This window comes from Arvicola amphibius, chromosome 15 (assembly GCF_903992535.2).
Source record: "Arvicola amphibius chromosome 15, mArvAmp1.2, whole genome shotgun sequence".
Lineage (NCBI taxonomy): Eukaryota > Metazoa > Chordata > Mammalia > Rodentia > Cricetidae > Arvicola > Arvicola amphibius.
This window is the reverse complement of record NC_052061.1, coordinates 33,446,952-33,468,752: the sequence shown is the minus strand read 5'-3', so window position 1 is coordinate 33,468,752 and position 21,801 is coordinate 33,446,952. Positions and strand designations below refer to the sequence as shown.

Here is a 21,801-nt window from a genome sequence, read left to right as displayed (position 1 = left end):
ATGGAATCCACTTCCGTCCAGAATCCTGACGACATCGGTCTGTACCGGAAGTGCATGGGCTGCCGATGTCGTGTCTACTGACTGCAGTTCTAGATACTCGCCCTTGTTTCCGAGGCAGGGTATTTGCTTCGCACCATGGCGGTAAGGAGGGTGGGTAGGGCGGGGTCCACACCGGCAAAGCATTCCCGGTGTTGGGAAAGTGAAAACAGGAAGGACATGAAGGCATAAGGCACTGGGCCAGAGAGGGGCGGGCATCCAGTGGACTATGCTAGAGTGGAGTGTGTTGCGGGGAGAGTAGCAGCGCAGGAATATACCAGAACTACTGTTGGACGCGGCGAGGCGCGGGGGGGGGGGTGTGTGTGGCGCATTTGTCAATTCCAGATTTGAGCTACTCCCCCAGAAGCTGGAGAGGGACGCCATTAAGTTCCACTGGAGTTCCCCCGGAGAGGTCCTCAGCCCATACCTGAACCTTACCAGGAAAGCCAAAGAAGATATTAACGTAGTTTGTGGATTGTTTGAGGGAGAGCATTAGGCGATCATAGCTGGGGGTAGTGCAAAGATGGTGTCGTCACTTTAGAGGGAGGATGGACTAGGCGAGTGGTAGGCATCTCAGGGATCGAGGCAAAAAAACCCTCTGACAGCATCTCATCATCCCTCTGCAGCCCAAAGGCAAAGTGGGTACAAGGGGGAAGAAGCAGATATTTGAAGAGAACAAAGAAACTCTGAAGTTTTATCTGAGGATCATACTGGGAGCCAATGTAAGTTGCCTGCCTCTTGTTTTCCTCAGACCTGTCTGATTAGGAGTGCTGGTAAGTGACAGTCGAGGATGGAAACTTGAAGTTTGCTTTGGTCTACATGGAACCCTCATCTCAAAAAAAAAACCAAAAAAACAAAAAAAAGGTGGTGGTGAGGGAAATGAGAAGCCGGCCATAGTAGTACGTAACTGTACCTCTAGCTACTTGGAAGGCTGAGGCCAACAAAGCAAGACTCAAGTCTCCAGGAAAGAGAGGTGAGAACAGAAAGTGCAGCTCAGTGGCCGAGCCCTTGTCTAGGCTTGATCACCAGCACTGCGCGCGCACGCACACACGCGCACACGCACACGCACACACCCGCCAAGTATCCAGGGGCTGAGTGGTTAAGGGCACTTGGTGCTCTTGCTGGGGACCTGGGTTCCATTCGTAGCACCCTACCCAACTACATGGTAGTTCACAACCGTCTGCTCCAGGAGATCCGCTCGGTGCCCTCTTCTGACCTCTGTGGTGCCAGGCACGATTGTGGACACGTGGTGCACACAGGCAAAACACTCATGCATAAAATGTATCTTAAAACATTTTTTAAAAAGCAGCCAAGTGCCGACAGGTGGTGGCACACTGACCTTTCATCCCAGCACTCAGGAAGCAGAGGCAGGCGGATCTCTGTGAGTTTTGAGGCCGGCCTGGTTCCAGGACGGTCAACGCTGTTACACAGAGAAATCCTGTCTTGAAATACCAAAAAAAAAAAAAAAAAAAAAGAAAAGAAAAAAATGCCAGGCACAGAGGAAGTATAAACTAGAACTGAAAGCAAAGCATAAATGAAGCAGTGAGTCCAGTTGTTGGACTGTCCTCACTCTATACTAAGGTGTCTTTTCCTGGACTATCATGGATATAAGAATTGCCTGACTCAGGAAGCAGAGCCCTTTACCACTTGGTTTCCTCCTTGGTCTGGCCCAATTCTTGGTCAGCGTTGAGGAAAGTCCTTAATTCGGGGGCAGCTCTCAACCCCACCTCCTGTGTTTGCTTGCAGGCCATCTATTGCCTCGTGACCTTGGTTTTCTTCTATTCGTCTGCCTCATTTTGGGCCTGGGTAAGCATCCCTGTTATATTCACTCACACTGTGAACCCTGAGTATGCTTTTGCATTAATTAAATAAAATTGACTGTGGGTCAGGAGGCTGAGTTAGCAACTAGTTGACAAAAAAAGTCATCATAGAGCAGACGGCATCTGGGAGAGAGAGAGAGACATACCAGGAGGAGTAGGGGCCGATTTGGAGTGGTGTGGCTTTTTTTTTGTTTTGTTTTGTTTGGCGGAGCTGAGGGAAGCTCTCTGGGAGAGATTAGTTAGCTGCTACTCAACCTTTCTGAGCTAGCAGGTTTTCACCACAGCCTTTGAGTCTCAAGTCTTATTTATAATTAGAATGAGACCAGGCAGTGGTGGTGCATGCCTTTAATCCCAGCACCTGGGAGGCAGAGGCAGGCGGATCTCTGTGAGTTTGAGGCCAGCCTGGTCTACAAGAGCTAGTTCCAGGATAGGCTCCAAACCTACAGAGAAACCCTGTCTCGAAAAGCCAAAATAAATAAATAAATAAATTAGCACGATAGAAAATTAGTAAAAGCTGCGTTTAGTGGCAGCAACAGAGCTGCTGCCTGCAGGAACAGAATTCCCACCAGGCTATGGCCTGGCCAGGGAAGCAGGCTAGTTACTGTGGCGTCCCAATTGCTCACTGAAATAGCAGTAGATTAAGGTGCAACTACCGTGCCAGAATTAAAACAACATATCCCCGTACTGGAAAGTAAACGAGTGCCCTGGGTCAGTGCCTAGCCTCTGGTACTCTTTTTTCTTGTTTTGCAGATGGCCCTGGGGTTTAGTTTGGCAGTATATGGGGCCAGTTACCATTCTATGAGTTCAATGGCTCGGGCAGCCTTCTCTGAGGATGGGTCCTTGGTGGATGGCGGCATGGACCTCAACATGGAGCAGGGCATGGCAGAGTGAGTGTCCCCCATCGCCAGCCCAGGTGAGCGGCCCCAGGGCTGGGGCGCTGGGGCCCACACAGCCCAAGACTCACAACTACTTTGAACTTGAACAGTATGGAAGGGGGCAGAACTAGGGCCAGTCTACTATCCTTGGCAGCCTTCCTTCTGTCCACAGGCACCTTAAAGATGTGATCCTACTGACAGCCATTGTTCAGGTGCTCAGCTGCTTCTCCCTCTACATCTGGTCCTTCTGGCTTCTGGTACGTGTGTGGGCTGGAGGGCTGGGCCTCTAAAGAAAGCTTAATCAGCCCCCCCCCCCCCCCCGTCCCCAATTCTTTGATTCTTTGCTAGTCTTTGCAACTGGCTTCAGTTACCTTTTGTGTCCTAGGCTCCCGGCCGGGCCCTTTACCTCTTGTGGGTAAACGTGCTGGGCCCCTGGTTCACAGCAGACAGCGGAGCCCCAGCACCAGAGCACAACGAGAAAAGACAACGCCGACAGGAGCGGCGGCAGATGAAGCGGTTATAGCCATCATTATTGTGCCCACAGACTGCTAGGCACTGGTTGGTTCTATCAGGCTGCATGGCCCCATGCCTGGAGCAGTGAAGGGCCAAAAGCAGCCTGAATTATGAAATATAGGATAACTAAATAAATTGTTTAGAATGTGGCTGATGGCTGTGTGGATGATAATGTACAAAGTAGGAAAAATTAGTCCTATATTACTTCATTCTTGGCTCAGCTAGGCAGAGACCTTCGAAGAGGAAAAAGGCTCTTGGATTAGCTAGGTAAACTTTATTATTCTGTTCCAAATAGGGAACTCGCACATGCAGAATACATGTGCATGCACATATATACACACACACACAGACACGCGCATGCACACACAAACACACACACGTCTAATACTGCTCACAATACTGGTTCCCTGGGTGCAGGCTTCTGAACCAGATTTCTACTCCAGGCCCTCTTTGTGCTTAGTCTCTTGTACTGTAGCTGTATCCAGACAGATTTTCTGGTGGTAGCACGCTCACACCTCCAGGCCAGGAGCTTTGCTTAGTCCCAGTGCCTGCACCAGGTCATCTCCAAGCCCGCTCTTCAGTGTCCGTCTCACTGCAGTGACAGAGCAGGGTCACAGGTTGGGGGGGAGGTGTTAGGGAAATGGGGGGAGGCCAGTGGGCTTATAAGGGGATACTCACAGGACTTGCGGTTGCCACGAGAGCGCTTTCTTTCCCGAGCAGCTAAGGCTCTAGGACTGCTCTTGGTAACTGACTGCACCAGCAGATCCATTATCTCATCGGATGTATCACTGGGTAAACTGGAACCCGAAGTCTCCTCAGGGGATGGCGTGGAGGGCCCCACAGCTGTGTGTGTGACAGGGGAGCTGCTCTGGACCATGCCTAAGGGAGACCAGGGAGGAAAATCAGGCTAGGGTAGATCAGAACACATTCCCCTAGCAGCTGCTACAAACCCTACCTCTGCTGCGCCGGCTGTGCGTGGTGTCTTCTGGCCTGCTGGTAAGCAGACTCTTCATACTGGCATGACTATCGGCATCACCCCGTCCTGGTCCACTGCCCACGGCCACTGGGACAGACAGGTTACTGGGGGCCTCCCCAGCCACTCCTGAGAACTTCTCTGTCTAAATGGGAAGAAGAGTGGTTAGGAGCAAGGAAAAGGAACCGTGGGGTGGCAGGCAAGACTAAAAAGGCATTTACCTCGGTGATCATGCGCCCCCGGGTCTTGTTACGCTCACGGTAGGTAGCCCGCTTCTGCTGCTGCTGCAATACTCGTTCCCGACAGGTCCGATACTCAAGTGCAAACTCTCTCAGGGTGTGACAGAACTGCATGATGCGAACTTCCCGGGCTGCCTGTGCCGTGTAGCCCAGGTAGAGCAGGAAGGCATGGAACCTAGGCGGGTCGTAGTGGGAGATGTGGATGGTGAGCCCTGCCTGGTGTTTAACAGGATGGTGGTGGCAGTCCTCTCTCTCTTGCTCATGGCCCTACCTGTTGCAGACTCGGCGGTGCACCACCCTTAGCATGGCTACCCGGCGGGTACACTGGGCCAGGAAGTGGGTGAGGCGAGCACGCAGAGCTGGGGCTAGCTCATGCTTTGCTAAGCTCCGAAGGCTATCTTCGGCTGCCCTGCTGCGGCACTCCAGCTGCCCCAGGTTCTCGGTCAGCTGCTCAAAATCCACCTAAAAAGCAAGAGGGTTCTCAGTTGTCATATATATAAAGTCACTGCCTGAATGATACAAGCCAGTTAGCAATGCCATGCCTGGCCTGTGAGCTTTTGAAGAGGCCAGGTCTCAGCTATGTATAAGTCCAGGCTGGACAGTGTGGGCTACGGTGTTTGTTCAGGTCCTCCTGGGCAACTTAGATCTATCTCAGAGGCTAGGCAGTGGTGGCACATACCTTTAATCCCAGCACTTAGAAGACAGAGGCAGGTGGATTTCTGTGAGTTCGAGGCCAGCCTGGTCTACAGAGCAAGTTCCAGGACAGGCTCCAAAGCTACACAGAGAAAGCCTGTCTCAAAAAACAAAAAACAAAAACTAACAAAAAACAGATCCTGTCTCAGAAAGGGCAGGGGATGTAGTTCAGTGGTAGAATGTTTGTTTTCATTGCACAAGACCCTTAATTCAGGCCCCTGCATCACCAAAAAAAGAAAAAGAGAAAAGAAATAGTTTACAGTTTAATACAAAAGACAGGCCAGTCCAGTTACTCCAAGCAAGAACAGAAAAGGCTTGGAGGAAGTGACAAATAGACCCAAAGAACTGAATGGTGGGGTCAAGCCACTAGAGTCCACTGGCAGAGGCTACAGCTCACAGATCTACAGTCTCAGCAAGCCCAGGCATAGCAGCCCACACAGAAGGATCCACCCCCGAGAAGCGGTGCCTCATAGCCCTCAGCCTGTCTTAGTGGAACCTGCCTGGTACCAACCTTGGCACAGCGGGTGAGGGCAGGAATTTCTGAGTAGAGGTCTGAAGAGTCAGGCCGGGTCTGGAGCACCAGGGAACAGAGATGGTACAGCAGTGACTGCCGGCGCACTGTGTCCTTCACTTCTGACACCTTCTCCAGGTAGCTCAGCTCAAAGCCACTGCTCTGAAAGGACCCTGTCTCAGTCTGGTCCTAGCTGGTTCCAGAGCCTGGACCTCCAGTCCCCATGTGCTTTCACTTACTTGGGAGCCATTGAGGAAGTTGCCAACAGCCAAGAGGGTAGCCAGAATGCAGCGGAAGGTTGCATTGTGTACCAGCTGTTCCATGCCCACTTTCAGATCAAACAGTGGCTCTGCAATTTCCTGGTGTGAGGGACAAGGAGCCTTCAGGCTACATGGTCATAACTCCCCTGTTCCTACCACCTAGCCCACTCCATGACTCAGGTACCCGCTCCATGCCGTCATAGTCCAGCTTGAAAGCCCAGAGCTGTAGGCGTGCAGCCAGGCCTCCAATGGAAGCAAGCGTCATCAGGAAATTCTCAGCTGGACCCAGGGGTACATCAGGGCTGGCCAGCTGGGCTTCTTCAATCTTCTGCCGCTCTTCCTCAGTGGGCATCATGGTCAGCAGTTTCTGAAGATGCAGCCACCGCCCCATTGAGGCTTTCAGTATTCATCCAAGGCCTAAGACACTGTCTCCTTCCCCTCCCTAGGCTTTCTACGGGAGCCCCGGGTTTGGAGGGATGCCCTACAGAAATGGCATGCCTATGCCCACCACCAGAAGGCCCAGAAATTCCTTAGGGTAGTCTTACCTCAATGCCATCCTTGCTGACAGCAAATTCATCAAAGTTGAGCAGGGCAGCCTTGATGACATGCACAGGGGGCAAAGTGGTTAGGCCAATGTTGATGGCATTGCTGCGCTTGGGGTCCAGCACTGTAGTCATTGTCCGGCGGCCCTCACCAGCTTTCTGCAAGGTTGGGAGGAGAATGGCAGCTCAAGAAAGGGAAGGAAGCCGGGCGGTGGTGGCGCACACCTTTAATCCCAGCACTAGGGAGGCAGAGGCAGGCGGATCTCTGTGAGTTCGAGGCCAGCCTGGTCTACAAGAGCTAGTTCCAGGACAGGCTCTAAAAAAGCTGCAGAGAAACCCTGTCTCGAAAAACCAAAAAAAGAAAAAAAAAAAAAAAAAAAAAAAGAAAGGGAAGGAACTAGCTGGGGTAGTTCCTTCACAGGACACTCTACTAGGCCTTTAATCCCAGCACTTGGGAAGCAGAGGCAGAGACAGGCAAATCTGTGAGCCTGGTGCTGTTACACAGAGAAACCATATCTTGGAGGGGGGGGCGCTTAAAAAAGAGGACACACTAAAATCCCCCCCTGAATGGCCTAATGAATCTACAACTGGAGATAAGAGAGATTTAAGGCCTGGGAATAAGCGGGTATTTCTAATGAGAGCTCTGCTGATTCCTAGAGAGTCTCAGACAAATCTCCTTTCTTTTTATTTCCCCATGTGGGAAATGAGGAATCAGCTCCAAAAACTCAGCCCTGAACTCCCAGTTCTGCCTGTCAAGCTGAGTTACCTTGGTGGGTAGTACATCCTTGGCCCGGGACTCAAACAGGTGCTCCAGCCGAGCTGTGTCTACTGAGACAGGTTCCAGAGAGGCCCACAGGGTAGGGCTAGGTCCAAAGCGGCTTCTAGAGTAGCCAGAGGCCGCCGCTGGTTTGAGTTCCCGCCAGAAAAGTTTGACTGTCTTCCTTTTGGTGGGAAGGATTGGACCGTCAAGGGCTGAGTGGGCAAGAGGTGCAGCTAAGGGTGGAGGTGGTGGGCAGGAGCCAAAGATGGGTGGGGGAGGTGGGGGCGGAGGTGGTGGGCAGGAGCCTAAGATGGGTGGGGGAGGTGGGGGCGGAGGTGGGGGCCCCCCGGCGAGTGAGGATGGTGGATGTGATAGGAGTGGGAATGTTTTTTCAGACTCCACAGATGCCATATTTAATGTGTCCTGGTCTTCATCCTCCCCCAGATCTGAGAAGTCCAAGTCCCCAATGCAGAGCTTGGGTACTCGGGTAGGAAGTTCCTGGATAGGATCAGCCTTAGGACTTGGTGGTGACACTGGCTCCTTGGGCTCTGGCTCAAGACTTCGCTGGGTCCGGAGCAGGACTCGGGAAACAGGGCTCCGAGGTGTTCGAGGTGCAGAGGCTGGCTCTGGGGAGTCCCACAGTTCCCTGGTGCCTAGTATAAGGTAAGTAACTGTCAGCTACATGCCCTCTGTGGGGTTAGAAAGCAACATGACGGTGGGGGTGTGAGGAATTCTGGAAAGATGGATGGCTCAGCAAATAAGACCCTAAGTTCAGTTCCTAGCATGTAAAGTTGGGTGGCTTACAACCAAACACTCAACTCCAGATTCAGGGCTCTGATGTCCTCTTCTGGCCTCCATGGATACCCATAAACATATGGCATACACTTTCACTTGCTCACACACACACATATAAAGGGATTTTGGTTATCTCTATGTGTGTGTATATGTATGTGTATATCTTTTGTTTGTTTGTTTTTGTTTTTCAAAACAGGGTTTCTCTGTAGCTTTGGAGCCTATCCTGGAACTTGCTCTTGTAGACCAGGCTGGTCTCGAACTCACAGAGATCGCCTGCCTCTACTTCCCGAGTGCTGGAATTCAAGGTGTGCGCCACCACTGCCCGGGATATACATATCTTTTAAAAAACATTTTTGCAGTGGTGGCACACGCCTTTAATCCCAGCAATTGGGAGGCAGAGGCAGGCAGATCTCTGTGAGTACCAGCCTGGCCTACAGAGCAAGCTCCAGAATAGCCAGGGCTACACATAGAGAAACCCTGTCTTCAAAAACAAGAACAAAAATATTTATGTGTATGAGTGTTTTGCCTGTACATATGTATGTGCAACAAGTGCATGCCTGGTACCTGTACTAATAACAACAATTTAAAAAAGAGGCCATGAATTTGAAAAAAACAAGATGAGGGGTAGAAGGGGAGAGTTTGAAGGAAGGAAAGGGAAGGAGAAAATGCTATAATTATAGTTTAATTTTAAAAATTATTAAGGGGTTGGAGAGCTGGCTCAGCAGTTAAGAGCAATGATTGTTCTTCCAGAGGACCAGCGTTCAATTCCCAGCACCCACATGTCAGCTCACCACTGTCTGCAACTCCAGTTCCAGAGGATCCAACACCCTCACACAGACAGGCAGGCAAAATACCAATGCACATAAGATCAATAAATCTTTAAAAAGTCATTAAGAAGGCAGCATAGGATTCCCTGAAATAGAGTTATATCTAGAAGGTTGTGAATTACCATATGAATGCTGGGAATCAATGAAAGCCGGGTCCTCTGCAAGAGCAACAAGCTCTCTTAACTGCTGATTGAGCCACCTCTCCAGCCCCTAGGGTTTGTTTGTTTATCTTAAAAAGAAAGCAGTATGATTGGATTCTGCCTGAGCATCTACCCACCTGATGCCGATGATCCATCAGTCTCATCGACAGTGGCCCCAGCCAGTGTCTCTGCCCGGCCCTGGGCCAGAGCAGCCTGCTTCTCTGTTTCTGCTGCTGCCACGTTCTCCAGGAACCGGGCTCTGAGGAGAGGTACTTGTCAGTGATAGGGCCTGACCCAAGTCCAGCCCAGGGTGGTGCACATGCCTTGCTGAGCTGCTGGGCACTGCCCTCAGTTGCAAGCACACACAGGCACAGGAAACAGTCCATGCACGAGGCATACCTCTGCCCACCCCACAAAGGCCGGGCCCCATTCAGTCCTCCACATCTGGGGAGTTACAACCAATTCAGCATTCTTAGTCAAATTACAGAAGTTCTACTTGACGTCTAACGTGCAGCCTTGCTGATTCTAGACCATGCCCTTAGGGTAAGGGAAGAGGATAGTTGTCCCAGTAGGCACAACAGACTTTCTCTTGCACTTCTGTCTGCTTTTGAGAGTTACAGTTGAGAAAAGGGCCTATTAAATGGTACACTCAGTTTGTGTTAAAATAATGAATGCAATCTATTGCTGTCTTCTCTTCCTTTCCTCCCTGTTCCTTTTCTTCCTTCTCTTCTTAGTCTCCCTTTTTTTTTGAGACAGAGTCTCATGTAGGCCAAACTAGCCCAAAACTCACTATGTAGGTGAAGACGACCTTGCATTCCTGATCCTCCTTGTCTCCACCATCAAGTGCTAGGATTACAAGCTGTGTGCCACCAAACCTGTCTCCAGTGTCTCCTCACATCCCTCCAGCCTCTGTTAGTCCAGTCCCTGCCTGCCCTTCCTTCAGCCTTAGGTTCCTCCACCATCCACACCTCACATTAAATATCTCTCCAAACTCACTCACAAGCTATTCCTGGTCTAAGCTGCTCAGGTATCACTACTGAAGCATAGGAAACACTACGGTCCAGTGAACTCCTCCCAGTGCTGAAGTCTTTGGGTTACTAAGGAGGCATCAGTCTGGGAGAAGGGGTTTCTGAGAATCCTTCTAGTGGGGTTATATGAACTCCTGCTGGGCAAGCAATGCTGAAGCCCTGAGCACATGGCAGGTCTGGCAGACTGGCCTCTGTACTTACTCTAGCCTGGCCTGCCCAGTAAGGGACTGGGGGACAGGTGGGCTCTCAGGGGCGCTGGGTAGGGGGACGAGAGGAAGACATGGTAACTATGGTGCCAGCTCCAGTCCAAGGCCCATGTGCTGCACTCATACGGAGCTGGACAGTAGTGTCACAGTGGCAGGAAGAGGGCTAGGGGTGGCAGGACACGAGGAGACTGGAAGTGGTAGAAACAGACAGGAAGCCAGACAGGGTGCAGTGATGACGCAGACATAGCAGAACGAGTGACAGAAATGGGAGGACAGAAAGTGAGGAGGGGACATGACAAGAGGCCAAGGCAGGCGAGGTGGAACACAGGAACTAAATAAAGAGAAGACACAGAAGGAGGAGGTCCAGTCAGAGCCAGTCCCCACCCTCCAGCAGCCACTTACCAAACGGGAGCAGTTTGGTGAAGTCTGAAAAGAAAGAGAAAGCACGCGTTTGGGCAGAGGAGGCCAAGAGCCCATGGAGGGGCGCAAAGTGGAGGGACAGCTGGAGACAGGACTTGGGAGTGGGGCTCGAGTTCCCTACTCACTTGTAGACGCTTCTCTCACAGGAACTGTCCACCGAGGGCCCCACAGAAATGGTAGGGAAGAGGTTCACTGAGGTACGGAGGCCAGAGGCTGGGCCAGCGGGGCTGTAGGCTGGACTTGCCGGAGAGGTGGGGCCAGTGGAGGAGGTGGCGCCTACTGGTGAAGCAGGGCCTGTGGAGCTAGAGGCCAGGCCTGTTAACAGACAGGATCATGCCTGGCAGATTCACCCCTTCACATACCCAGGCACGGACTTACCCTGGCTCTGGGGCACGTACAGGACAGCCTCCACCTTCTAGTGATCTGCGGCTCCTTTTGCCCTCCTCCGAGGATGGCTTCCGCCGCTCCCGTCGGCCACCTGCAGCTGCAGCCGCTGCAGCCTCTTCCATATCCCCATCCTCTAACCGAAGGGCACTCTGATGGAGGTGGCCAAGAGGTGAGCAAGCAGCTGAGGACCGATAAAAGGGGCAGGTACTGGGGAACTGCGCCTCTCCCCCTCCCCCACCCACCTCATAGAGCATCAGCTGCGTCCGCAGGTCGACATCAGTACCAGCGGTGCCCAGGAGACGCTGCACCAGCGCTTCCATGCCCTGCTGCTCCAGAGCATCCGTCACATCATAGAAGGAGTCCTGGTCCGGGAGTGCGGCCAGCGTCTGGAAGGAACCACGGAACCAAGGCTCAGGCTGATGTGTGGGATCACGGGGCCACGGGGCCACGGCTGGGACCTGCTCCCAGTTTCATACCTTGTTAATGAGAGTGACAGTGTACACCAAAAGCTCGGGGTCAGCCCCATTCTTCTCTTCGAGGATGGACACCAGGTTGGCCCAGGGAAGAGTACCTGCAGCATGGGAAGGGAGGCAGTCATGGGGTGGGAGCGGTGAGGGAGAGGGCTCAGTGGCAGGGAAGGGGAAAAACGGGCTCTGACCGGCGGTGCTGGCTACAGAGTTGACTGCCTGGATGAACAGCGGTGCGTTGCTCTCAGAATACTCCACAAACACCAGCAGCAGCTTCAGGGCGGTCTTTACCACCAAGCGGGACTGGGAGAGAAGGCAATCCATATGAGTGGGGCTTGGACCAGACTGTTAGTTCCTGGAGGAGGGGCTGGACCCAAAGAGAAGAGTCTAGGCAGAAAGATCCTGGTTCTGGGCCAGGACTTGAAAGTGCCATTTAGTTTTCAAGGGCCCTCAGGTTTACCCCAACCCTTCCCACTTCATAGAAGAGGGAACTGAGGCTCAGAAGAAACAGGGAAAGAGTATGTGTTTGTACAGAGCCACTTACCAGGCTGGCACACAGCGTATAAAGCCACTGCACGGTCTCACTATGGGCCACCACCCCCAGCATCCCATCCACAAAAAGCATCAGTTGGCCCAGGGCTAGAGACAGAAATGGGAAGAGGTGAGTGTGGGGGTGGGAGCTGAGAGGGGCATGGGATCAAAGGTCAAGGGGAAAGTGTGGCGCTGACCTCGAAGGATGTAGCTCTGGTAGTTGTGGTCAGCAGCAGCGCCCACGCGGATCAGGCAGTTCAGCCCCTCTGAGTGTACGAATTCAGGCACCAGGTCCTTGTCTTCCTGGAGGTGCCACAGGGAAGCTTAAGGGGGCCTGGGCTGGACACCAACCCTCAGCCCACCTCTGGATCTTACCTGGAATATCTGCTTCAATGAGAAGAGAGATCGGCGGAGCTCAGGGCCACTGGAGCCGTACAACTTTTCTGCAAGGGGTGAGTGGCCATGAGCAACTCAAGGGAACACAGACAGTGCATCCTCCCACTAGCACAAAACCACAGCCTACTGCCACAGAAAGGCCTAGCATTCCCAAACCTCCCTTCCACTTTCTGACGCTGGGCAGCATTACTTCAGCCCAGCTGCGGCATCAGTCAATCTTGACCCCAGAAGCAAAGGTCAGGGAAGGGAGAGAGGCAGACATATCAAATCTCCAATCCACTCAATCCACAATCCAGCACAGGTCTGAAAGAAGCTAGGTCAACTAGGCTATGGAGGAAAAGCAGGGACCAAGACATCAGGGGATTGCTGGACACCAAAGATGTCACACACTTACCCAAGATAGCATTGACCCTCACAGAGAGCTGGGTCCGCAGGATCAATGTGGGCTTCCGCCCTTTGCTAAAATCAAACAGCCACGTCAGTGGTTTCCAGCTGATTCCTCAGGATTCCACTTTCAAAGCAAAGACATCCACATGTGCACCCTGGCCCACTCCTTCCTCCCAACTGCTATTCCAGGGCCCAAGTGTGAGCCCTGGAGAGTATAAATAAACACAAGTAACTGTCTGAGAGTGCCCCAATTTCCAGGTAATAGTGGGGATCCCCTAGCATCGTTCCCTGCATTTATCTACAGCCCAGACTGTTTCAGCTGCTGATATCTAAGCTGAACCCAGGTGGGGACAAGGTTGGGGGGTTTGGGCCAGACCTATCCAAGCCCCTGAAAAGGAGCAGGAGGGGCTCCTTAGCCTCCCTCCCCCTTTCAGCTCTGACCTGATCTCTTCATAGAAACCCTCCAGCATCTCCCGCTGTTCTTCTAGGGACAGTTCCGGGTCCAGGTAGTATCCAGACGGGGACACTTGCAGCGCACAGTCCTCCAGCTGGAGACAAAGGAATTAGGTATTAGGGCCAGCGCTGCAGCCAGATTGTTGTTGTTTGTTCTGGTGCTATAGGAATCAAGCCCAGGACTTCCCACATGCTAAACCATTGAACTACAGCCCTGCATTTTTTGGGTTGTTTGTTTGGTTTTTGCTTTTTATTTTACCCTAACAAACACAAATGAGGAAGGGGCATGAAGGAAGACAGCAAGGAGTTGCTACCTTCAAGGAAGTTCACAACCTCTTGTGTTGATAAGCTTCAACCACAAAAATACACAAGTTCAGAGAGAAAGTGTGAAGTGTTCAGAGAGGTGCAAACCCAGCTGGGAGTTTCTGCCAGGAAATACAGCACAGACACTAATCCACAGACTCCCTAGTCCCTCCACGTCTCAGAGGCTTTCTGTCCTTTCCCCAGGTGAGCTAGTTACAGCCCTTCTAGATGGACTTCAGATTTTTGAGTCTGATGCCGTCAGACCCCAAACAGGAAGACGCCAGCTCCGTCATATGTTCCTTTCTCATGCTTCCTTCCTCATCCTGGCTCACCACTTGGTCCTTTAGACAATTATTATTGGTGCTAAAAAAGATGGTTCCGTGATTAAAAGCACTTGCTGCTCCAGCAGAGGACCTGGGTTCAGTTGCCAGCACCTCCATGGCAGCTTACAACTGTCTCTTAACTCCAATTCCAGGGGATCTGATACCTTCTTCGGGCTTCCACAGGCACCAGGCACACTGGTGATACACAGACATACATGAAGGCAAAACACTCGTACTCATTCAAAATAAAAGTTAAATTAAAAATCTTGAGAGAGAGAGAGAGAGAGAGAGAGGGTTAAGAGCACTGGCTGCTCTTCAGAGGACCTGAGTTCAGTTCCCAGCAACCACATGGCAACTTGCTACCATCTGTAACTCCAGTTCCAGGGGACCAGAAACCCATGGCAAAACACTAATGTGCATAAAATAAAATTGAAAGAAAAAAAAGTGTTTATAGAGAACCTGGGTCCCAGAACTCTAGGGGCACCCTGTGTACCTCTCTCACACTGCTCCCATTAGCACAGTGCTGACATGCAGAGCTAATCAAAAGGCCCCTAGCTCTGGGGAGGAAGGGGGTCTTCTGAGGGCTGTCTCACTGGGCAAGTGACCTTCAACATTGTTCCTGGGGTTTGGTCAGCTCAGCCCTGCTCTGAACCCCACCCAAGGGCTTTCAGCTGATCTTGGTCCCTGCGGGGAAAGGAAGTCAGTTGAGCTTCTGTCCCCCTGCTTCTGCCTCTGGTTAGGACCCCCTGCTCTTGCCTCAGGGCCTGACCTGGCTCCTTCCAGGCAGTTTAACCTGTGGAGCCTCTGGGTGATCCCCCATCCCCACCCCGCCCCTTGCCTGGGACATGGGACACAGGACAAACACTCCAGCCTGTTCTCTGTCCAACTTCCTGCCTGGCCGCCTGCCCTCCCTTGGGCGCCTTGGGCGGGCCTGGACTCTCTCCTCCAGGGAGCAGAGTCATCTCCTGGGTCTACTGGAAACAGGTCTGAGAGGAGACTGCAAGTTCCCAGGGCTGGGGTATCTCGTCAGGGCCAGAGATCAACTGAAGGCAGCTTCCCCCAAACCCACCCCATTCCAGCCAAGCAACATGGCCACAGTATTGCTTTGACTGGAGGATGTGGGGGACCTTTAACATACCTCCCCCAGGGATTGCCTCCAGACCACACATAGAATAATAAATAGCTCATTCACTGGCACATCCATGAACCAGGGACTAGTTTTAGATCTGCAGGACACAGCAGAAAACATCAAAAAGTCAGCCTTGACTCAGAAAAAAAAAAAACATAATAAATGTGGATTCACAACTTCTGTGAGCTCTAAGAGAGGATGTACCACACTGCTATAAATACCTGACAACCTCTTGCACACCCAGGTATGTGGCCAGGAGCAGCTGAATATGGGCAAGAGTAGCACATCCAGAGATATTAGGCCCACCATCCTCCCCTTCCTTCCTCCACGCACCCTGCTCCACCCTAAGTAAGCAGAGAATGGTCTTCTCCCTCCAGGATGCGATTTGGGACAAGGAGCACAGTCCTGAAGGTGCCTGGTCACCACTCCTGCCTCCTCAGCTCAACAAGTTTAAGCTTTTCCCCAACTACTTCACCCATGCAATCCTGCCAGTTAAAGGGAAAAGCCCATTATAGGGAAAGGTCTAGAGATTACTGTAGGGGCCGGTGCCTCCAGGCCAGTTTTCTTCTGCTCTCAGTTGTCTGTCCTGAGCGGAAGAGGGAGGTTGGGGGCCAGGATCAGGTCAACAGCAAGAAGGATAGACTTCCTGCCAGCAAGATGGTGCGTATCCTTCACACCCCACGGCCCCTTCCTGGGATCACCATTCGGAGGGCAAACCTCTGGGACTCTTTTCTCACACCCTGGGACTGGGCCAGGTTTGAGCAAGCCAAATCTAATCTCTGATGACAATGTTTTAGGTCAGCACAATGTATGGGCCTCCATCCTCCACCCTGGCTTCTGTCTTCCTCACTTCTGGCCTCCATCCTTCTTCCCAAGCTTCCCTCACCCTGGCCTCCAGCCATGTTATCTCCTTAGTCTCTCAGCTCAGGCTTTTCTGGCAGCCCAAACTCATGTGTACCCCTGTCCTTTGCAAGAGTGGTGAAGGCTCTTAACCACAGGGCAATTTCTCAGACCTCTGTTTTTGTTATTGGTGTTTGATTTTTTTTTTTTTTTTTTGAGACAGGCTATGTAGCACTGGCTGTCCTGGAACTCACTTTGTAGACTAAGCTGGCCTTGAACTCACAGAGATCCTTCTGCCTGTGTTGGGATTAGGGTGTGCACTACTACACCTGCTTCCTCTGTTTTTAATGAATAAATTTTTATAGAGCTAGGAACCAAACCCACAGCCCTTTTCACATTAGGTAAGTACGAAATCACTGGGCCATATCCTTACTTTATTATTTGCTATATATTATTATTATTATGCTATACATTCTTTTTAATTATGTTTCTCTCGAGACAAGATTTCATATAGTCCAGGCTGGCCTAAAACTCACTATAGCTGAGGATGATTCCTGATTCTGTTCTCTAAGAGTACAGATATAGGCTACCTCTCTGGACTGACAGAGGTTTTGTTTGTTTGTTTTTTTGGGGGGGTGGTTTTTAATATAACATTTTTGAGAATTTTTTTTTTTTTTGGTTTTTCGAGACAGGGTTTCTCTGTAGCTTTGAAGCCTATCCTGGAACTAGCTCTTGTAGACCAGGCTGGTCTCGAACTCACAGAGATCCGCCTGCCTCTGCCTCCCGAGTGCTGGGATTAAAGGCGTGCGCCACCACCGCCCGGCTCATTTTTAAGAATTTTAAACATATGTATAATGTATTTGACCAAATCTTTTACTCAATATAATATGGTTTTATATGTAGATAAAGCTGAGCAGATCATGGTCTACTTCCTATATATTTACTTACTTCTGTGTGTATGCCAAGATGCTCATGGAGGGCATAGGACCAGACCTCATTCACCACATCAGTACAGGCTTGGCACCCTTACCCTGAGCCAAATCACTGGCCCCCTACTGTTTTGATAACAATGTAATCATGTAAGAAAGAAAAGATAGGGCAGGGAACAATGAAGATGGGGGACAGGGTAGAATTCATGCTGAAGGACTCTTGTTTTAGGAAATAACTGGGCCATTGAACGCAGGACCCTTTGCTCTGAATAGCAAACTTTCTGTTATCTGAGGCTCCAACTACTCCACAACTTCCTGAGCGACAAGGATCTACCTTAGGCAAAGAAACCTGTCTTTGTTATGCGCTTCTTCAGTATTAGATAAGCAGTTTGCCTCAAAAAAAAAAAAAAAAAAAAAAAAAAAAAAAAAAGATAAGGTATCCCATAGCCCAGGTTGGCCTAGAACTTGCAACAGAACTGAGGCTGACTCCTGATCTTCCTGCCTCCACCTCTACTGCAGGCTTACGACACCTAGTTTTCTTTTCTTTTTCTCCTCTTACCTCTCCTACTCCCTTTTCTCCCCTCTTCCTTTCTGGATAGTGTCTCTTATATAGTCCAGACTCGCTTCAAACTCATGGCAACCTTCCCGACTTAGCTATCCAAATACTGGAATTATAGGTGCAAGCCACCATGCCTCCTCATTTTAGGCTGTCTGCTTCATTTGATTTTCCATTTTAAAAAGCAAGCAAACCAAAGCTCAGAAATACAGATAGGCGCACACCTATCATTCATTGTAGCACCCAGGAGGCAGAGGCAGGAGTCTCTCCACAAGTTCAAGCCAACCTGAGGTATGACATCCATATTTAGTTCTATGCCAGTCAGTGATATATAATGAGACCCAATCTCAAAAGAACAACATAATAGGGCCTTTAATTCCAGCACTGGGGGCTGAGAGAGTGGGGGAGGTGGATCTCTGTGAGTTCCACTTAGGCCTCTACAGTGAGATCCTGTCTCAAAGACAAAAACAAAAGAAGTCCAAAACAAAACAAAAAGAAGTATCGTGAACTGCCATAGGCAAACACAACCCTGAACAGAACCAGGGTTAACTGACCCATCTCTTAGGTGCATGGGTCTTGGGAATGTTCCAAAAAACCCTGTCAGAGAAGTGGATGGAGGGCGGGAGGCCTATAATATTGCTTCGAAACTTCTTGGACTCTGCAAATACCCCAAACTGGTCTTCCCAGCTCTAGTGAAAGCACACAAATAAGCAAGTACACACAGACACTAGGAAAACTCTACTTTTGCCTGTCTACCACGTCTAAGGTCTAGGCTGTAGGGTCTCTTGCCAGGCTATAGCTCAGAAGGACCAGCGGATGGGATGAAACATTCAGACTACAGGCAGGCTTGGAAAACTGCAACTCATGCTCCTACCCCAGTTTTCTAGTTTTCCGAAGACTCCCATAGCAGAGGACTAGAGAGCTCAGTTTACCAACAGTTAAGCACCTCACCCCTGCCTCTTAATCTTTAGGGGGTTACGCATGGTGGCATATGCCTATAACACTAGCATTCATGAACCTGAGACAAGAAGAATGCGAATTTGCAGACAGTCTGTGAAACAACTCTGTCTGGGGAAAAAAATTTCTAGGTGGGGGAATACGGGATGTAGCTCAGTTGGGTAGTACCTGCCTAGTCTGCAGAAAGCCAAAAAGAAAATCTTTAGGGACCCCTTCAGTTGGCATCTGTCCCTGCAGGTCAGGTCACACTTGAGCACTCTTGCCACAGAGTTAGGAGAGTTAAACTGAGGCTGGAGTGGAGTCAGGACAGACTCTGGCACCTCCGTCCACCTTTGCTCCCTTTTAGTCAGGGCCAGCCAGGAAACTGATGCTAATGACCAAACACCTGAGGGCAATCCTCGCCACAGTGAGAGGGGACTCCCTAGCCTTCAAAGCAAGGTCCAAGAAGCATTCCAGGTCTCTCTGCCCAGAATCCAAGGATGTCAAGTCGGACACCGGACGCAGCAGGGCCTTGGCTCTCAGGAAAAAGGTTTAAGGCTCTTCCCAGAAGGAAAGATAGGACTTGTAGATTGGAATTAGGGTTTAAGACATCAAAAGGTCGATTTTCTCCCCTCCCCCGGGGCAGGGCAAGTCCGTGAAGGAGCCCAAGCTTAACTGGGAGAAAGACTCAGGGAGTTCCCCTAGGGACACTAGGCCTAGCCTACAGGACTGCCAGCCTCCCCTGCCCCCAACCATGACAGAAGATGAGTCAGAGGCTGTGGCCAGGAGCTTCCTCCTAGACATGGAGGAAATGAGTAAAGTTTCTCAGACTGGCAAGCTCTGAGTGGCTTAAAAAGGGAGTCCCGGGAGGAACTGGAGTCCAACAGGGTATGGGGTAGGAGCCCCTGGGAGGCTGTAGGGTCTGCGAGGGTGACAGGCCAGTACCCAGAATAGGAGGGCAGAGGGCTGTTTACCGTAATCTACCCTTTTCCAGACAACTCCACACAGAATAAAGCAGTGGATAGCGAACTTGTCACCCTACATTTGCCCTATAACCTACAGCAGGGACGTCTGGGCTTCCAGCCCATCTCCTATTTCTAGAAGGTAAGCAAGGTATACTTAACTCATGCCTGTGCTTCCGGGGCACCCACTTATAGGATCTGGAGAGGAAGCAGCTGTTGAAATTTCCTGCAAGGAGCTCCGCTCTCCTCCTCCCTCGGTTCTCTGATGTCCCTGCCCCGGCCCTATTCTCAGTCCCTCTTCCTCCAGCCTTCTATTTTGAGTCTGTGGTCACAGTTTATATTTGGGACCAGCACATCACAGTGCATCTGACCATTCCTGGCAAAGCCGTCAACTCCAGGGAGTTCTGGCTCTACACAGTGTGGTAACTTTACGCCTTTCCTAAAGCGGGGGTAGGGGCAGTTCTCCGGGCAGCAGTAGAGATGCTGAAGGTGGCCACACCAAGAAGTACAGGCTGGAGTAGGAAACTCATCTTTCATGGAGCTCAGTAGTGTCCTTAGCTAAGGAGCAGAGAACAAGACCCAGCACCTGGCTGGGAGGTCAGTCTTATAGCTATTCAGGCCACACACACACACACACACACACACACACACACACACACACAAACTCTCTCTCTCTCTCTCTGAACCCAGGGGCCTTGTTGTACCAGCTAAAACAATGCAAAAGTTTTCTAAATGAAGGAGAATCTCTGAATCTCATTTTTTAATAACCCAGGCCTGTTCCCAGCTGCAAAGAGGGATGTCCTAGAGGGAATGAGATTATTGCCTTGACTCTAGCCTTATGTATACATACATGGACTTGTGGTACTGAGGATCAAACCCAGGGTCTTGCACATACAAAGCAAATGCTACAGCCTTAGCCTCCGCCTTATTTCTGGACAAGGGCTTTCATTAGTTTAGAGGCTAAGCGGTCTCAGTTCTACATCTCCATCTCCCTTGTCTGTCCAAACAGTTTCAATTCAGCACCCTTCTCTCTGTAGTCCGACTGAATGCCAGGTGACTTCAGACTGGACATGCTTTCTCCAGACCCCTCTGAACAGAGCAGGAGGAGCTGACTGCATCAAAACTCTGGAGGTGGGCAATATCCTTCCAGTTGTGGTCTTAAAGCTGGGGCTCTCTGTCTGTGCTCCGGCCTCTCCCCAGGCCAAGTTTCCCCGACCCCTCCTGCCTGCACTTGGAGGCGGGACTGGCGGCAGCAACGCAAGGAATGCAGTCTGGGGGCCTGGAGCTCAGGGCACATTCCAGGGGAGACCCCTGGCCTAGGGGCCATGTTTGCGCAACTCCGCGCCCAGTTGAGGCACCCCACCGAATCCCTCCCTTCTTCCTCATTGCTCCCAGCTAACCCACCGGTCGGGAACCCTGGGGGGGGGGGTGGTAGCCTGTATGCCTCCGGGAGTCCTGGTCCGGAAAAAGCAAGCCGGAAAGGGATGCTTGCGGGGGGGGGGGGGGGAGGGGGGGAGAGGTAGTTAGAGGAGGCGACCTGGAGGGGAGGAGTGGTCCCGCTGGCCATCTGGAAATGAGCCTTTCTAACTGCAAAGTCGGCCTAGGAAGGCCGGCATACTAGGGCAGGCCAGCAGTTTAAAATTAGACTGGCCCGCCCCCTCCCTTCCAGGCGAGGCAACCAGCGGCGGGCCTAAGGGACCGTGGGGGCGGTGACTCAAAGGGCTTTTCCACCCGTGCGAGCTCGGCAAAGCTAGGGTTCGGCTGCTTCCAAGGGACTCCTCTCATCCTAGCGGGCACTCCCAATCTCCACTAGCCAGCGAGAGACTGTATTCCAAGGACCCACCCCAGCCTCTAGGTCCTAAACCGTGTCCTCCTCTCCAGGTCCTCCCTAAGCCCGCCCCTCTTTGTGGCCCCGCCCCTAATCTACCTGAAGCAGGTGGAAATGGGTCCCTCCCAAACTCCACTTCCCCGATCCGCTACAGTCCGAACGAAGAGTGATCCTCTGCCCCTGCAGCAAGCCTGGCAAACAGGCAGCGAGGGGACCCCAAGCACCTCTTCAGGAGGGCCTTACTTTCAAGGGACGCCTAGGTGGAACAAATCACAAACTCTCATTTTCCTTCTACAACGTCTCAGTTTGAGAGTCTCCCCCTGTAGGCAGAGAAGCGTACACCGGGACCCCAGCCCGAGACTTTTTCGGAGGCGAGCGTCCGCTACAGTCTTTATCCTAGAAGCACTGCCCACCGCCCATCTCAACTTCCTAGCGCAAATTTCTCCGCAGCCCCCTCACCTTGAGAGGCGCCCCCAGGAGGCGGTGCAGCGCGGGGATCTGCGCGCTCAGGGGCAGAGCCCCGTCCAGGCTGCAGGTGGGGGCCCGGCGTGGTTCCGGGAAGTTGGCACATGCGAAAGGGTCGGTGTCTTCCAGGTACTGCACTCTCACGGTTACCACTGATACTGGGTCCCCATCCCCGCGCTCTTCCTCGCCCGCCATAGCTCTGCCACCGGCTCCCACCGGACGCCTCAGTGTCCCTGCACGGCTGCAACTTCAACCCGACTAACTTCGGTGT

The 21,801-nt window shown here is 51.7% G+C and overlaps 2 protein-coding genes across 2 annotated transcripts; one reads left to right on the top strand and one right to left on the bottom strand.

Moving 5' to 3' along the window:
• Positions 1–24: 24 nt before the first annotated feature.
• Positions 25–3,393, top strand: Tmem208 (transmembrane protein 208). Its single transcript, XM_038313114.1, has 6 exons — positions 25–141; positions 663–758; positions 1,783–1,842; positions 2,607–2,743; positions 2,904–2,988; positions 3,117–3,393. The coding sequence occupies exons 1-6, from the start codon at positions 136–138 to the stop codon at positions 3,252–3,254; spliced, it is 522 nt and encodes a 173-aa protein (XP_038169042.1). The 5' UTR covers positions 25–135; the 3' UTR covers positions 3,255–3,393.
• A 110-nt stretch (positions 3,394–3,503) lies between these two features.
• Positions 3,504–21,801, bottom strand: Fhod1 (formin homology 2 domain containing 1). Its single transcript, XM_038313113.1, has 22 exons — positions 21,525–21,801; positions 13,248–13,354; positions 12,814–12,878; positions 12,399–12,466; positions 12,221–12,326; positions 12,037–12,131; positions 11,684–11,795; positions 11,502–11,596; positions 11,268–11,411; positions 11,017–11,174; positions 10,764–10,940; positions 9,122–9,243; positions 7,229–7,875; positions 6,466–6,621; positions 6,105–6,287; positions 5,900–6,019; positions 5,661–5,822; positions 4,728–4,918; positions 4,439–4,631; positions 4,200–4,362; positions 3,923–4,123; positions 3,504–3,836 (listed from the first exon to the last, which is right to left on the bottom strand). The coding sequence occupies exons 1-22, from the start codon at positions 21,723–21,725 to the stop codon at positions 3,754–3,756; spliced, it is 3,549 nt and encodes a 1,182-aa protein (XP_038169041.1). The 5' UTR covers positions 21,726–21,801; the 3' UTR covers positions 3,504–3,753.

Bases quoted from the DNA above. Each gene is read 5' to 3' on its own strand.
- Tmem208 (XM_038313114.1), top strand. The intron at 2,744-2,903 runs GTGAGTGTCCCC...TTCTGTCCACAG, and splicing joins ATGGAGCAGGGCATGGCAGA to GCACCTTAAAGATGTGATCC. The intron at 2,989-3,116 runs GTACGTGTGTGG...TTTGTGTCCTAG, and splicing joins TCTGGTCCTTCTGGCTTCTG to GCTCCCGGCCGGGCCCTTTA.
- Fhod1 (XM_038313113.1), bottom strand. From the start codon at position 21,725: ATGGCGGGCGAGGAAGAGCGCGGGGATGGGGACCCAGTATCAGTGGTA. The intron at 12,132-12,220 runs GTCAGCGCCACA...TTCTGTCTCTAG, and splicing joins CCAGAGCTACATCCTTCGAG to CCCTGGGCCAACTGATGCTT. The intron at 5,823-5,899 runs GTAAGTGAAAGC...GGGTCCTTTCAG, and splicing joins ACTTCCTCAATGGCTCCCAA to AGCAGTGGCTTTGAGCTGAG.